The 17,381-nt window shown below is 36.9% G+C and overlaps 1 protein-coding gene across 2 annotated transcripts in view; it reads left to right on the forward strand.

The window, feature by feature from the left end:
* Nucleotides 1-17,074, forward strand: part of LOC140521621 (uncharacterized) — a 180,261-nt gene extending 163,187 nt beyond the window's left edge. Inside the window, exons 2-5 of one of the 2 annotated variants that reach the window (XM_072636865.1) lie at nucleotides 5,936-6,024; nucleotides 12,284-12,410; nucleotides 13,138-13,233; nucleotides 15,171-17,074. In XM_072636865.1, the coding sequence (XP_072492966.1) occupies nucleotides 5,936-6,024; nucleotides 12,284-12,410; nucleotides 13,138-13,233; nucleotides 15,171-16,891 (2,033 nt within the window). In that variant the 3' untranslated portion in view covers nucleotides 16,892-17,074. Of the gene's footprint in view, nucleotides 1-5,935; nucleotides 6,025-9,590; nucleotides 11,583-12,283; nucleotides 12,411-13,137; nucleotides 13,234-15,170 lie in introns of those variants that run through there. The other variant, XM_072636863.1, reaches the window with a different exon arrangement.
* Nucleotides 17,075-17,381: the final 307 nt, after the last annotated feature.

Consider the following 17,381-nt stretch of genomic DNA (forward strand, 5'->3'; position numbering starts at 1 on the left):
TTCAATAAGATATTAGCAAAAAAGAATACAGCAACTTATCACAAGAATAATACATTATGATCAGGTAGGATTCATACCAGGAATTCAGGGCTGGTTCAATATTAGGAAAACTATCAGCATTATTGATCATATCAACAACTAAACTAACAGAAACGACATGATTATCTCAATAGATGCAGAGAAAGCTTTTGACAAAATACAACACCCATTCTTGTTGAAAACACTGGAGAGCATAAAAATAAATGGAGCCTTCCATAAAATATTAAGCAGTATCTACCTAAAGCCATCAGCAAGCATTATTATGTAACAGGGATAAGCTAGATGCATTTCCAATAAGATCAGGGGTGAAACAAGGATGTCCATTGTCACCACTGTTATTCAATATGGTACTAGAAATATTAGCTTTAGCAATAAGAGAAGAAAAAGAAATTGAAGGAATTACAATAGGCAATAAAGAAACTAAGTTATCACTCTTTGCAGATAATATGATGATATACTTAGAGAATCCAAGAGATTCAAGTAAAAACCTACTTGAAATAATAAACAACTCTGGCAAAGTTGCAAGTTACAAAATAAACCCACATAAATCATCTGCATTTCTATATATTACTAACAAAGCCCAACAGCAAGAGATAAAAAGAGAAATCCCATTTAAAGCCATGGTAGATGCTAAAATATCTGGGAGTCTACCTGCCAAAAAAACCCAGGGAGTATATCAACACAAACACAAAACACTTTTCGCAAAAATAAAGTCAGATCTAAGTAAGTCGAAAAACATCAGTTGCTCATGGATGGGCCAGCCAGCATAATAAAAATGACAATTCTACCTAAATTAATTTATTTATTCAGTGCCATACCAATCAAACTACCAGATAATTGTTTTCTAGAGCTAGAAAAAAACAATATCAGAATTCATGTGGAAAAACAAAAGGTCCAGAATATCAAGGGAACTCATGAAAAGTAATGCTAGGGAAGGTAGTCCAGCCCTAACAGATCTCAAATTGTATTATAAAGCAGCAATCATCAAAACTACTTGGTATTGGCTAAGAAATAGAGGGGCAGACCAGTGGAATAGGTTACATACTCAAGACACAGTAGTTAATGAATATAAACCCAAGGACCCCAGTTTCTGGGAATAAGCACTCACTGTTTCACAAAAATTGCTGGGAAAACTGGATAACAGTGTGGTGGAAACTGGGCATAGACTAATGCCTGACACTGTACACAAGAATAAAATCCAAATGGATACATGATCTAGTTACAAAGACTGACACTATAAACAAATTCGGGGAGCAAGGAATGGTGTATTTCTCAGATTTATGGAGAATGGAGAAATTTATGACCAAATAAGAGAGAGAGAGAGAGAGACAGAGAGAGAGAGAGAGAGAGAGAGAGAATATTATGAAGTGCAAAATGGATAGTTTTGATTACATTAAATTTAAAAGTTTTTGCACAAACAAACCCAATGCAACCAAGATTAGGAGGGAAGTAGAAAACTAGGAAAGAATTTTTGCAACTACTGTCTGTGATAAAGGTCTCATTTCTAAAATATATAGAGAACTGAGTCAAATGTACAAGAATAGAAGTCATTCTCCAATTGCTAAATGGTCAAACAACATGAACAGGCAGTTTTCAGAGGAAGAAATTGAAATTATCTATAGTTATATGACAATACTTATCTAAATCACTATTGATTAGAGAGATGCAAATCAAAACAACTCTGAGGTACCACATCACACCTATCAAATTGGCTAACATGACAAAACAGGAAGATGATAAATATTGGAGAAGATGTGGGAGAGTTGGAAGACTAATTCATCAATGGTGGAACTGTGAGCTGATCCAACCATTCTGGAAAACAATTTGGAACTATGACCAAAGGGCTACAAAAATGTGCATACCCTTTGATCCAGCAATATTGCTTCTAGGACTGTATCCCAAAAAGATCATAAAAATGGGAAAGGGTCTCACATGTACAAAAATATTTATAACAGCTCTCTTTGTGGTGGCCAAGAACTGGAAATCAAGGGGATGCTCATGGTTGAACAAGCTGTGGTATATGAATGTAATGCAATACTATTGTGCTATAAGAAATGGTGAACAGGAAGACTTCAGAGAGACCTGGAAGGACTTATATGAACTGAGGCTGAGTGAGTGAAAGGAGCAGAACCAGGAGAACTTTTTACACAGCAACAACCACAGTGTATGAGGAATTTTTCTGGTAGACTTAGTCCTTCAAAGCAATGCAAGGACCTAAAAAATTCTCAATGGAATCTTGAGGCAAAATACCTTCCACATCCAGAGGAAGAAGTATGAAATTGGATAGCAGAATGAAGGAGACCATTTTCTCTTGTGTTATGTTTTGTTTTATGATTTCTCATTCATTTTAATTCTTCTATGCAACATGACTAAGGTGAAAATGTATTTAATAGGAATACATATGTAGAACCTGATAATATTTAATATAAATTTTAGACTTTAATAACGGTCAAAGTTTGAATTAAGAAGAGCCTGGACCTAATAGTCCCCTTTGTTTAACTTAGAGAACACCTTTTGATGTCAGGCAAACAAATGGGACCTCCTTACCAGACCCTTCTTCTCGCATCTTAGTGATAAGGAAAAACACAGATACCTTGAGTTGTAACTTCAACTTTGTCAACTCTGTTAAGATACCACAATCTCAAAGGCCTGTTTAGTACAGGATATCTGTTATCTGGGTGATGGGACTTTTTCCTTATCTTAAATCACAGAGATAGCTATGGAAAGAAGATGCCCATAGCTTGGGATCATAAAACCCAACTGACGCCACTTTGTTTACAATGTGTTTATCTAAGAGAACTCCTTTCTCATGGCAAAAAGTACTTAAGACAGTCAATTTCTGTACTAAGCCAGCCAGTTCTGATCCTGGCTCCATAGGCTATGTAACTGTTATCTTTATGGGGAATTGATTAATTAATTAAATCATAAAATGCTTGCATTTAGCCTGTTGCCTTTTCTCTAACCAAGTTTTCAGGTCAACAAACCCATATAAGAATGCATGCCATCTTGGGGAGGGAGTGGGGAAGCAGGGGGGGAAGGACTAACAGCGAGGGGAAAGCTAAGATATATGAAAGTGATTGTAGAAAACTGAAAACAAATATACAAAGATAGAAATAAAGAAAAAAAGGAATTATTTCTATGTTATACATAGACTTGCAAAATTCTCAGCAAGCCAAGTTCATTGTTTAGTAACTCCATAAAACAAACAAACAAAAAAACTCTTCCTGGGGCTGTTGATTTTGATCAAACAGAAGCTTTTGAGGGACCTAGCAAGTTTACAAAATAAGGGGAATTGACAGTGACCCCAGGGGAAGGGCTGATCCCAATGCCCTTCCACGCCCACCGGCATGATATTCTTCCTCTGCACTGAAATAAGCCACAAACTTTCTTGTTGACAAGCCCCCTACTTTCAATCTTAATTTAGTTTGTTTTGCCTGGACTGAATTTTTCCCATATCTTTTTATGTCTACCCACTTGCCTGGATGTCCTTCTGAGTTCCCATATAGCATCATGCATTCTACACTGGTATGTACTAGAGTGGATGCGGTTTGTTTATTTTTAGGACCCTAGTATATGATACTCCAGTCATCCCCTATACCCCTGCATCAGAGGTGACCTCAGCTGTCTTCCTAAGGGAGGGGATTTTGGGGGTGCCCACCCCCTCTACCCTTAGAGCTGCTATGCACTGTACTCTTTAATACCCCCCACCCCTGAGGTGGAATAAATTAACCCTGCTGCACATCCTTATATCCCAAGGAGGAATGCTCTGAATGGACAGAAACAATCCGAATAAGGTTTCACCTCATCCCTTCCTTTCCACACACCATTATCAATGACCAGTTTTAGGTTATAACATTAAAACAATAACCCCAAATAACTTAGCTAACAATCTTACAGCTTTCATAAGTGATAGTCAAATTGTTTTAGTTGTAATCTCTTAACTACATGCAAAGGTGGAAATACTCAGTTTTCTAAATGGTAGCTACAAAACATTTTAAGACAGGATTAGCCGGTTGATAAAATGGCATAATTAGTTTTAAAATATTTTCCCACTGTCTCTTAGTTTCTTTCAGTTCATAATTTAATAACATCCAAGTTATGAAAAGTTGCTTGACATAAGTGATGGAAAAGTTTACCAATCTGAAACAATATTATGTATTTGAAACTTGAAACAAACACATTACCAATCAGGTGACTCTAATTCTGTTGAATACTTTTCCAAATTACCTTATAGAGAATATGGGGCATCTCATCACCATTGGCATTGTATAATGGTCACATCTAATTAAAGAATTAATAATAACACTTAACAGTTATAGTGTTTGTCTTCTGCCAGGTATTGTGTTAGGCACCTTCCAATTATGTAAGGTAAACTGAGATAACTTGTTTAAGTTAATAGATTTCAAATCTATGCATTTTCCTAATTTGTCTTAGTGCCAAATAGTATAATAAATTCTGACTTACCTTAAACACCAAATTAGGAATGACACATGTCACTTAAAATGTGACCAGAATGAATTCAATTACCTGGCCTGATGTTTCAGATGGCATTACCCAGAATCTGGGGTTGTGATTTTAATACTGACTGTAGTATTATATTTTACACAAATTTATTTATTCCAAACATTTTACATTTTGGGGTCCTCCCCTCTTTACAGCCAATCCACTGCCAACGATTGTAAAAGTGATAGTAAGATTTAATGTATCCCAATTATCACGCTTAAGAATATGTTTTAATTTAAAATATTATTATATTATTAAAACATTATTATGTTTAATTTAGTTCAAATCTAGGTTCCACAATCTCAGAAGAAACCCATAGCTCTATATGATTTCTTGTTATGAATGGTAGTCTCATACAATTTAGTCAAGTTTCCATTTTTAGCACACACTCCAATTTAAAAACTTATTTTAAAATTGACCAGTACTTAATTTTAGTTTGTAAGATTCCCTAAATTCTAGCTAGAGATTCTCATCAATTACCTTTTGGGTGTGTCCTGATTCACACAAACCTTTGCCCATTTTCATGGGCCAGAAAAGGTTAAATGTCAGTTCTATTCCAAAGTGCCCGCCTCTCCCATCTCTTCAACTACAAACTTTCACTGACACCTGAAACCTGCCTTTCTCCAGTAAGGATTGTGACTTCTCCTTTTATAAGTCTGAAAAAGAGGCCGGAGGGGCGGGGCGGGCAAGAGGCGGACCGCCTACCAGGCAGGGGGCCGAGCGGAGCCCCACACATGCGCAGAAGATGCCTCAGCCTCCCGACTACGATTCCCGGAAGGCCGTGCGCGCCTCGGAGGAATTTTCCCCGCCCAAGGGAGGGAGGACTGCGATTCCCTGTTCCTGCGTCGCTCTCGCCTCTTCCGTGCATGCTGCCCGCGGCTTCCCCTCCTAGCGCCTGAGCTCCACTGGGACGGGATAAGAGGCCGCTGAGATCTGGACCAGGCCTAGACGGAGGCCGGCTGCGGGGCGTGCGGCGGGGTCGGGGCCCAGAGGCTGGTGGGTGAGCTCACCGGAAAGGGGAGGGGTGTCCGCTAGAGGAGGAAGGCTGCCAGGGGTCTGGGCGGGGCCCTGTGAGGGGGTGGCTGGAGGAGGAGCACGACCTGAGGGTGGGCTCTAGTCCTCCGTCAGTCCTGCCCCTCCAGCCCTCAGCCCTTCCCCTGTGCGGAGGGTCCGAGGGCAGGTGCTCCCTATGTGTGTCTGGTAGTTGGTTCGGCCTTCCCTGTGACCTCATCTCTTCCTCCCGGCATCCTCCAGGAAGCCTTCCCTGATGCTTCCTCGGGGTCCTTGTCCCTCTCCCTCCCCTGCTCCCCGGGCAGAAGTGGGGTTCCTAGTCTCTGAGCCGGGCTGACCCCCGCGGGGCCCCTCCTGCTCACCGTTCTCCTTCCCTCCCCAGCCCCGCCCGGTGCGGCCTCTGCCCCGCCCCCTGGGGAGGAGCCTGGAGGAAGAGGGATGGCCCCGGTGCTGAGAGCCAGGCCGGGACAGGTGAGTGCCACGTGCTGCCCTCCTGCTCTCAGACTGTGGGCTACGTGTCTTTGTCCTGTGCTGTATAGAACCCTAGAAATGGTGGGCATCGGAGAATCGTGTATCACACAGGCACCGATTTATCCTTGCCGTACACACAAAAAGACCTTACCTTTACTTTTTTCTAAATTTTGAGTTCCAAAGTCTTTCCCTCCCCCCAGTCCCGTGGAGACGGCAAAGGAGGGGACCCTCAGAGTAGTGCAGAACATTTCCATATAGGCCCTGGTTCGAAAACAAGTGCAAGTGAAATGAAAGTGAAGAGGACTGCGTTTGCTTCTGCGCCCCAAGCTCATCCGTTCTGTCGTCCTGTTTTACAGTTAGTCCTTTGGAATTTTCATGGATTCTTGTGCTGCTTCTTGATAATGTTTAATATAAAATTTTGGAATAATCTCTGTTCTCTCTGAAGCAAACTCAGAGAATGCCTCTCCTATGTCAACAAAGCCAGCCAAGGCTGACTTAACATTCCTTAAGAGACCTTTAACCTAAGACACTATCTTGAATAATGAGGCTTTCCTTTGTATCTTATTATCTATAGACACATACTATGTTATGGCATGTTAATGGTAAAGAAAACACAGACATCTTAGGTCGTAATTTCTATTGAACTTGTTTACCCTTTCCTATGTCAGTTATCTGTTTAGGGCAGGAAGCCTGCCACTCACTAGTGGTGGGATTTCCTTCTTTATCACCGAGACATGTGTTTGCCCAGCTGGAATCCCAAGGCCTGACCAACATTACTTTGTTAATTGTCTTGTCTTACTAAATTTATGATTTGTTCAACTAGGAGAGTTCCTTTCTCACAGCAAAATGTATATAAGCCAGAAGATTTCTGCACTGGGTAGCCAGAACATCTCTGGCTCCATAATGCATTATGTTACCGTTATCTTTAATAGGGAATTGATCAATTAATTAAATCATAAAATGTATGCATTTAGCCTGTTGCCTTTTCTTAACAAAGTTTTCAGGTCAACATTCTCTCTTGAGCATTATTGCTGCTACTCTGCCCAGCCTTCTGTTCTCACTTTTCATATTTTTTAATTTATGGAATAAAGCAAGCATTTCCAATTTGCTCTTCCCTTCAAATATATAATAACATTATTGTGGAAATTGACTTTTTTAATCTTTTTTACTCTGACTATGAATTATTTTGATTTCTTTATTGGAAAACTGTTTATATCCTTTTGACCATTTATTAATTGGGGGAATGATACATATTTTTATAGATTTGATCAAATTCTTCATATATTTTAAATACAGGACCTTTATCTGAGAAACTTCCTATAAAATTTTTCCCCTAGCTTCTTGCTTTTCTTTCTGATCTTGGCAACGTTTGTTTTATTTGTACAAAACCTTTTTAAGTTAATGAAATTGAACTTATCTGTTTTACACCTCACACTACTCTATCTCTTGTTTATTCATAAATTATTTCACCTATCCATAAGTCTGATAAATAATATGCTCCATGTTCTCCTAATTTTCTTGTAACACCTGCCTTTACAGCTATGTCATGTATACGCTTTGAGCTTATCCTGGTAAATGGTATAAGATAGTGGTCTATGCTCAGTTTCTGCCATTCTGCCTTCTAGTTTTCCCAGTAATGTTTAAAATAATGAATGTTTATTCCAGAATCTCAAGTCTTTACCCTTGTCAGATGTAAGATTATTGTATTTATTTTCTTCTGTAAATTTATCTACTCTGTTCTATTAATCTACCTTTCTACTTCTTAACCAGTATTAGATGGTTTTGAAAATTATTGTCTTATAATACAGTTAAAGTCTGCTTTTGCAAAATCTCCTTCCTTGACTTCTTTTTTATCAGTTCCTTTGATATACATGACTTTTTGTTCTTCCAAATACATTTTACTTTTTTTTTAATTCAGTGAAATAATTTTTTGGTAATTTATTTGGGATGGTATTGACTGTAAATTAATTTAGGTAAAATTGTCATTTTTATTATATTAGTTCTATATACCCACAACAATTAAAATTCCTCCAATTATTTAAATTTTATTTTATTTGTATAAAATTTTTTTAATAATTTTATTTATATAGTTCTTGGGTTTCTTTTGCAGGTATACTCCCAGGTATTTTATACTATCTAAAGTTATTTTAAATGGGGTATCTTTCAGGGTTTTGTTTGTGACATATTAGGAATGTTGATGAATTATGTGGATTTACTTTAGAGCCTGCTACTTTATTAGTTGTTTCAAAGGAAGTGAGTCTTTAGGATTTTCCAAGTATGTCATCATATTGTCTGCAAGAAAAGATAGTTTTATTACCTCATTTCCTATTCTGATTCCTTGTGTTCATTTTTTTCCTCTTCTTACTATTGCTAGGCTTTCCAGTACAATACTGAATAATGTTGTGACAGTGGGCGTCTTTGTTTCACTCCTGATCTCACTGGGAAGGCTTCTAGCTTATCTCTATTACAAATAATGCTTGTTGATGGTTTTAAATATTTTTTTTTCATCAATTTCTGGAAAATCCATTTATACCAACACTTTCAAGTGTTTTTTAAGAGAAATGAGTGTTGTACTTTATCCAAAGGTTTTTATGCATCTATTGTTATAATCATATAATTTTTAAAAACATTGATATGATCAATTATTTTAGTAGTTTTCCTCATGGTAAATCATCCCTGCACTCCTGGTGTAAATCCCATTTGATCCTGGTGTGTGATCTTTGTAACATGTTGTTGTACTCATTTAGCTAGTGTTTTATTTAGGGTTTTTGCATCCGTATTCATTAATGAATTTTGTAACTTTGTTTCTCTGTTTTTACTCTTCCTGGTTTTGGGATCAGTGTCATTTATTTCATAAGAGGAGTTTCATAGGACCCCTTTTTTGTGTGTTATCCCAAATAATTTGTTTAATATTGGAATTAGTTGTTGAATTATAAATTCATCTTGTCCTTGGTCTTTTTTCTTAGGAAGCTTATTTATGACTTTTTATGGCGTATTTATGGCTCTTTTTCTAAAATAGGTCTATTTAGGTATTTTGATTACTCTTCTGCTAATTTAGGCAGTTTATATTTTTGTAAATATTCTTCTATTTCACTTAAATTGTTAAATTTCTTGACATACACTTGGGCAAAATAACTCCTATTTGCTTTAATTTCATCTTTGTTAGTGATACATTCACCTTTTTCACTTTTGATTTACTATTTATTTGATTTTCTTCTCCCTTTTTACAATCACATTACTTGTTGTTTGTCTGTTTTGTTTTTTCATAAAACCAACTCCTAGTTTTATTTATTAAGTCAGTGCCTTTTTTATACTCAATTCTACTAATTGCACTTTTAGTTTTTAGAATATTGACACCCACTTCATTGATCTATTTTTCTCTCTTTTATTGATGTAAGCATTTTAGAGACATAAATTTTCCTCTGATTACTGCTTTTGCTGTTTCCCATAAGTTTTAATATGTTGTCTCATTTATATTATTCTCTTTAATCAAATTATTGATGATTTTTATGATTTCTTTTTTAACCCCCACCTTTCATTAAGGATTAGATTGTTTAATCTCCAGTTAGTTTTTAATCTATGTTTCTGTGGTTCCTTATTAAGTTTAATTTTTATTGCATTGAGATCTGAAAAGGAAACTTTTAATTTTTGTGCTTCTAACTATTAAATTTTTATGTACTAAAATATGGTCAGTGTTTCTAAAGTTTCCAGGAATTGCTGAAAAAAAGGTGCATTCTTTTTTTTTCCATTAAGTTCTCTCCAGATGTGGATCATATCTAGCTTGTCTTAAATTCTATTTATTTCCTTGATGTCTTTCTTATTTTTTTTTTTGTTAGATTGATCTGGTTCTGTTATAGTACTACTGTCTATCTCCACTTGTCATTCATTTAACTTTTTCTTTTAAATTTATGTACTATAATATTTGATGCATATAGATCCAGCCTTGATATTGTACATTCTTGGAAAATGATGGAGTAGGTCAGAAATTTCTAGGCTCTCCATATTTCCTCCACAGACCGATAGAAAATTACCACAAAGTGAATGGAGAGCATGAGAAGTAAAAAGGTATAAAGCAGTTTACCTCTTAAGGCAGCTTGAGAGCTGCTATAAATATTTTAGAGCAAATAGCTTCTTTTCCTTTTTCTATAATCATCTTTGGAAATAGACCAAGTAGTGATATTGCTGGGTCAAAGCATATGTGTATTTTAATAACTTTGTACATAATTCCAGATTGCTCTCCAAAATGGTTGGATCATTTTACAATTACACCAACAATGAATTAGTGTCTTCATCTTTCCACATCCTCTCCAACATTTGTCACTTTCCCCTTCTGTCATTCTAACGAGGTACACAGGTAGGTGTGAAATGATATCTGAAGGTTGTTTCAATTTTCATTTCTCTAATCCAGTAATGATTTAGAGCATTTTCACATGACTATAAATTATTTTGATTTCTTTACTGGAAAACTGCCTGTTCACTTCCCTAATGTGACAGAAGAGAAATTGGACTCTAAAGTCTCTCCCAGCTCCAAATATGTAAATTGGAAAGTTACGGTCCTTTAACACCCTTTTCAGCACTAAATAGTTTTCACGTGCTGTTACAGACAGGAAGTTGCAGTCTCCCCCATGCTCACCTATGCTCTCCTGGTTCCAGAAGCATTGAAGACAACTGTGTTCATTTCAGAGCAGCTCATTTTAAGTAGCATAGCAATTGGATGAAAAGAGGAAGGTAAATGTCTTAGCTGTGAGGAGATCAGGCTGATTGGTCAAAGGAATTGGGCTTGTTTAGAATAGAATACTTAGGACCACATAATAGCTATCTTCAACTATTTCATTTCCATTATTTTATTTCAGCAAGTAGAAAAGGAATTAGCCATATCACTGCTTCAGCTCAGGGGGCAGAAGTAGGAGCTATGGGTTGTTAAAATCAGCAACAGCAACAGCAGCACACTTTTGAAATTGATGTTATTAGAGCCATTTACAGCAATGAGTGCTTACTAAGCACGTACAGAGGGCCAGGCACTGTGCTCAGGATGACAGTAATAGCTTCTGCTCTCAAGGAACTTACAAACTAATCATAAAGGAATTCTTTTCTAAAATTTTTATTCATTTAATTTTTAGTTTATGGAATAAAACAAATGTTTTGAAGGCATAGTATAAAAAAAAAGATGACTGCACGTGAAACTGAAAATTTATGTACAACTTGCTATTCCCAAATGTATAATAAAGTTGTCATGTAAATTTCCTTTTTCCCTTTCCTTTCAAGCTATCCGTATAGATGGCTACCATTAGATAATTGTGTGTGTGTGTATGTCTTTAAAATCATTATATCCACACTTCTGTTTATCACTTCATTCTGGGACAGGAATTCTTAAGTGCCTGCTCTATACCAGACGCTGCATTGGGATACAAATAAACACTCCCTTGGAGCAAATGAAAGATGAAATGACTGAAGAAAGAAAAGTTCAATCTTTTGGGCATATCAGCTTATTAAGCAATGCATGGCAATTGCACAACAAACTGGGACCTGGCCACTTCCTCAACTTAGGGTTGGACTCTGTATGTATCAGGAAGATGTACTTTTATACATTAAAAACAATCAAACAAAAGCAGTTAATTAAAAACAAATAATACAGTATTGGGTAATCTGATTTCTAAGTGGAGGAAAGATTAGGAAAGTGTTAGGGGGTGGGGAACACAACAAGTTTAGTTCCCTGAATTCAGAAAATGATGTGTCTTACTCCTCCAAAATGTTCGTATACAATCAAAGAAACATGGAAACGATAACTGATTTACCAGTATGGAACCAATTTTCAGATAAGACATATGGATTGCTTGAGATGTACAATTGTGAGAAAACTCATTATATGAGTCTTTTTGCATCCCACTGGGTTTCTGGTCAGCATAACCTTGATCCTTTGTTAAGCATCTCTAAACAGTAGACAGAGGTGTTCTGATTTCCTAGCCAGGCAGGGCTTGGTTCAAACGATGCAATAAGGTTTTCTCCAAGTTCCCACAATTGAATAAATTTTTCTCACAAGACAGAAGTTGGAGTAGACCTATAACTGAACAAAAAAAAAAGAACTGAGCTACTGCCAAAATTGAGTTACAAAGTGGAGTCAGGGTGGGTGACTCAATCCCCTGTACCACTTGCAGTCCTAATGCCCTTCATTCCCTCACCCTACTGTCAATCAGTTTACATTTGAACTTCATAACAGAGCTATAGCTGGGTAAGCACAAAAATGTGTCTGGTATTTCAGGAATCAGTGACATTCAAGGATGTGTCCGTGGAATTCACCCAGGAGGAGTGGATACAACTGGACTCATCTCAGAAAAAGTTGTACAAGGATGTGATGCTGGAGAACTACAGGAACTTGATATCTTTGGGTAAGAACAAGTACACCTTTGAGTCTTGGTATAGACTATGATAACTTTCAAGATTTTAACAGTTGTTCTTTGGCATACAAAATGGAAATATTCCTAATCCTTTTTGTAGCCGAGAGAGATTACTTGTGCTAACTATTTCTGGGAGAAAGGTCTTTGCTTAGTATTCTTAGAAATTGTTTTTTTGATATCCTTGAGAAATGTATATTCCTATTTCTGTTGCTTCAATTCTAAAATTTTCTTGTGAATCCCAATGTAGATTTCATCATACAGTGTTCCCACTGACTAAGCAGGCAGAGTCAAATGAACTATTTTTTCCTAAGTCCATTTCTGCCATAATATTGAATATCCTTCAGTGGGCCTTTGCATTATTCTTGAGGTCTTCCTAGCATGCCTAATTTTTCCCAAAGAGAGCTTGAACTAATTTTGAATTCTTTTATTAAGTTTTATAAATGTTTTAAAAAACATTTAAACTCCTCCCTCTGCCACCTTAAAAAAAAGAGGAGGGAGAAAACCCTACCATTCTCTCCAGTCAGTCCATTGAGTCCTCCATGGTTGAAAAAAAGAATCTCACACAGAATGAGCTAACATAGTGCTCTTGGTGGTATAAGACGTTTAGTGCCCTTGTTTCCTCACCTTTCTAGTAAGAGTTGGAAGGAGTATTTCATCTATCTGTTATGTGTAGAAGTCTGCGATGACTCCCTAGCACTTTTTCTTTTTCACTGACTAGGATTTGCAGCTTCCAAACCAGATGTGATCTACCAGTTGGAAAGAAAGGAAGCATCTTGGGTACCAGAGGCAGATATTCTCAGAAGCAACTGTCCAGGTGACTATATAAAGACCAAGCAGATGGGTCACAAAAATAGTGATCTGTTGGTCATTTTAGGTCAAAGCTCTTGTAAAATGTTGAATATGGTGATTTATCAAAGTTTCTCAGGCCTGTTGAAAGAAGCTGAAACATTAAAAATCCATGTTTTTACCTCCAAAAGTTACTTTTTTAATGTATCTCTTCACTGAAATATATCTCTACTCTCAAAGAAATTTGTTGCTTCAGTACAGGGGAGTTATTTCTACTCATTGAAGATTATCTCAAGCAGGCATTCTCCTGCCTCATTTGCGTGAATTCATTCTCCCTTGTCAAATAATAATATTACTTAAGGTATTAACTAATGTGCCCTTTTTGCCTCTGAGTTCTCTTATATTTCCTTCTGTTTGGTTTGTTATGTTACTTTGCTGCTGTTTCTTCTTAAAATACTTAATCCTAACATAGTTCCCCTTTCTTCAATCTGTCCTGTTATATGTCATCCTGTTTTTCTTTATGCTTTGAAATTATGTTTATAAAGGCACAATAATATGTTTATATGACAGGATTTATGTGGCCATAACCCCTTTTTGGACCTATAGGTTTTCAGTATTTTACTATTTCATAAAAAAGTTGTGAAGAATTTACAGAGAATTCTTTGTTTTCAGTAATATTTTGAGGAAGCTGACCCAGTAGTGGGGCCATTGTGTCAAAGAATATGAACAGTTTTATACCACTAGCTGAAACTGTTGTTACTTTTCAGAAAAATTGCAGCAGGAGCTTAGTAAGTACATATTTCAATGTAACTGCCAAAACTTACCATTTTAAATTAACTTTGCTAATTTGATGACTATTTATTGATACTGCCTAATTGTTTTCATTTTTATTTCTTTGGTTGCCAGGGTTTGAGTAATGTTTTAGGTAAATGCCTTCCTTTTCTTTCCCTTCCCTTCCCTCCCCTCCCCTCAAACCTACTGCACTTTGAAGCCCATAGATTGGACACTAGGCCCCTGCCTTAGCTCTACTTAAGAGCTGTTTTCTGGACCCTTCTGCCTTAAGAGTGATTATCAGTAGTAACTGTTGCTCTTTCCCTTCCAGCTTGATTTAATTATTTTTTCTTTGGCTCATTAAAGGGGCCATCTCCTGACTACTTCTTAAACTGCCCTATTCACTGAATGGGCATTACCTCACCCTAAGTGAGTACCTGAATAGTATTGTATCCTGGGCCATCTCCAGTCATCCTGATGAATATTTGGTCACTGGATCCAGATGGCTCAGGAGGAGAAAGTGAGGCTGGTGACCTTACAAAGCCCTCCTTTACTCAAAACAAAGTCAAGTGCAAGTCATGTCATCCTTTCTCTGATGGCATAGTCTTTTTCAGCAACAAAGAACAAACATAAGGTAATTACTAACAATTTCTCTGGTCAAAAATACCAGTATTTCTAATTCTTACAAATATCAATTAATTCCTTACAAAGTAGATAAGCAGGATTCCTCAAGGAAATTTATGGCAACAATTGTCACATTTTTCCTTCATGTTTCTTCTTTATTCTGTTTACTTCATGTATATATTTTTCCTCCTTACTCTAAACTGAATTCTCCATTTTCTTTCTGTTCACTCTTTTCCCCTTCCTATTTTTACCTCAGAGGATAAGGATATATTTGCAAGTTTTCAAAGTCATCTGTTTTTTTCTGAATAGTTGGTTTCCATTAAAAAATCAGTCACATACAATAGAGTTAAGGGTTCATTCATCCAACCAGTTAATTTCATCCCAAGTCAAATCATTTACATGTTACCTTTGAGCCGTCATGTTTTCACATAAGATAAATTGATCCTTAGTGAAAGACTGGCCTTCTCAAGTGACAAAGCAATGGAATAGCTCTAAACCCTTTGAACAACTAAGAACCTTGGGAAAAGGTTAAAAAAGCAGGGATAATCAGCTCTTCATTCTTCTTTTCAGAGAGCAGAGAATTTACTGGAGATAAACCTCTTGAATGCAGTGAATGTGGGAAGGCCTTCTGGAGCACGGAGCGTATTGCTGTACATCAGAGAATTCATACTGCTGAGTTGGTTTATGAATGTAAGGAATGTGGGAAGGTTTTTCTCTATAATTCAGAACTTCTTCGACATAAAAAAATTCATACTGGAGAAAAACCTGTAGTGGAGAAAAAATGTAGTCAATGTGGGAAGGCCTTCAGGAGTAACTCACAACTTGCAGTGCATCAGAGAATTCATACTGGAGATATTCTTTATGAATGTAAGGAGTGTGGAAAGGCTTTTCTCTACAACTCAGAATTTGTTCAACATCAGAGAATTCATACAGGAGAGAAACCTTATGAATGTAGTGAATGTGGAAAGGCCTTCAGGAGGAAGGAACATCATAATATACATCAGAGAATCCATACTGGAGAGAAACCTTATGAATGTAGTGAATGTGGAAAGGCCTTCAGAAGTAAGGGACATCATACTGAGCATCAGAAAATTCATACTGGAGACATTCTTTATGAATGTAAGGAGTGTGGGAAGGGTTTCCTCTACAACTCAGGTCTTAGTCAACATCAAAAAATTCATACTGGAGAGAAACCTTATGAATGTAGTGAATGTATGGAGGCTTTCAGGAGTAAGACGCTACTTTCTGTGCACCAGAGAATTCATACTGGAGAGATGCTTTATAAATGTAAGGAGTGTGGGAAAGCTTTTCTCTACAACTCAGAACTTCTTCAACATCAAAGAATTCATACTGGAGAGAAACCTTATGAATGTAGTGAATGTGTGAAGGCCTTCAGGAGTAAATCCCAACTTAAATTGCATCAGAGAATTCATACTGGAGAGAAACCTTATAAATGTAGTGAATGTGGAAGGGCATTCAGGAGTAAGGGACATCATACTGTGCATCAGAGAATTCATACAGGAGAGAAACCTTATGAATGTAGTCAATGTGGAAAGGCCTTCAGGAGTAACTCACAACTTACAGTGCATCACAGAATTCATACTGGAAATATTCTTTATGAATGTAAGGAGTGTGGGAAGGCCTTCAGGAGTAAGGGGCATCATACTGTGCATCAGAGAATTCATACTGGAGAAAAACCTTATGAATGTAGTCAGTGTGGAAAAGCCTTTAGGAGTAAGGGACATCATACTGAGCATCAGAGAATTCATACTGGAGAGATGCTTTATGAATGTAAGGAGTGTGGGAAGGGTTTCCTCTACAACTCAGGTCTTATTCAACATCAAAAAATTCATACTGAAGAGAAACCTTATGAATGTAGTGAATGTATGGAGGCCTTCAGGAGTAAGACACTACTTTCTGTGCACCAGAGAATTCATACTGGAGAGATGCTTTATAAATGTAAGGAGTGTGGAAAGGCTTTTCTCTACAACTCAGAACTTATTCGACATCGAAGAGTTCACACTGGAGAGAAACCTTATGAATGTAGTGAATGTGGAAAGGCCTTCAGGATTAAGACACAACTTACTGTACATCAGAAAATTCATTTTGGAGACATCCTTTTTGAATGTAAGGAGTGTGGGAAGGCCTTCCCATATAACTCAGGACTTATTCGACATCAAAGAATTCATACCGGTGAGAAACCTTATCAATGTACTGTATGTGGGAAGAACTTTATGACTAAGTCACAGCTTACTGTGCATCAGAGAATTCATAGTGGAGAGAAACCTTAGGAATGTAGTGAATGTCAGAAACCCTTCAAGAGAAAAGCACATCTTACTGTACATCAGAAAATTCATGTTGGAGACATTCTTTATAAATATATGGAGTGTGGGAAGGCTATCCCTTACAACTTAAATCAAGTCAAAGACTTTATAGTGGAGAGAAAGCTAATAAATGTAATTAATATGGGAAAACCTTCAGAGTGAGGATACAACTTACTCAACACCAAAGAAGTCATTCAGAAAGAAACCATAAGTGCATGTTGGAAAGCTATGTATGAATTCTCATACTAGAGCAATTCTTTATGAATGTGAGTAGTGTGGGAAGTCATTCCATCACACGTTATCTCATTCTCAATTTCAAATAATTCATACCTTATGAATGTAATGTATGAAGGAAGGCCTTCTATCTGGATGTAGATTTTATTCCACATCAGAGCATCTGTATTGGAAGCGGACCTTATGAATGTGGGATAACTTTCAGCTCAAAGATACAGCTTGC

This window comes from Notamacropus eugenii, chromosome 1 (genome assembly GCF_028372415.1).
Source record: "Notamacropus eugenii isolate mMacEug1 chromosome 1, mMacEug1.pri_v2, whole genome shotgun sequence".
Classification (NCBI taxonomy): Eukaryota; Metazoa; Chordata; class Mammalia; order Diprotodontia; family Macropodidae; genus Notamacropus; species Notamacropus eugenii.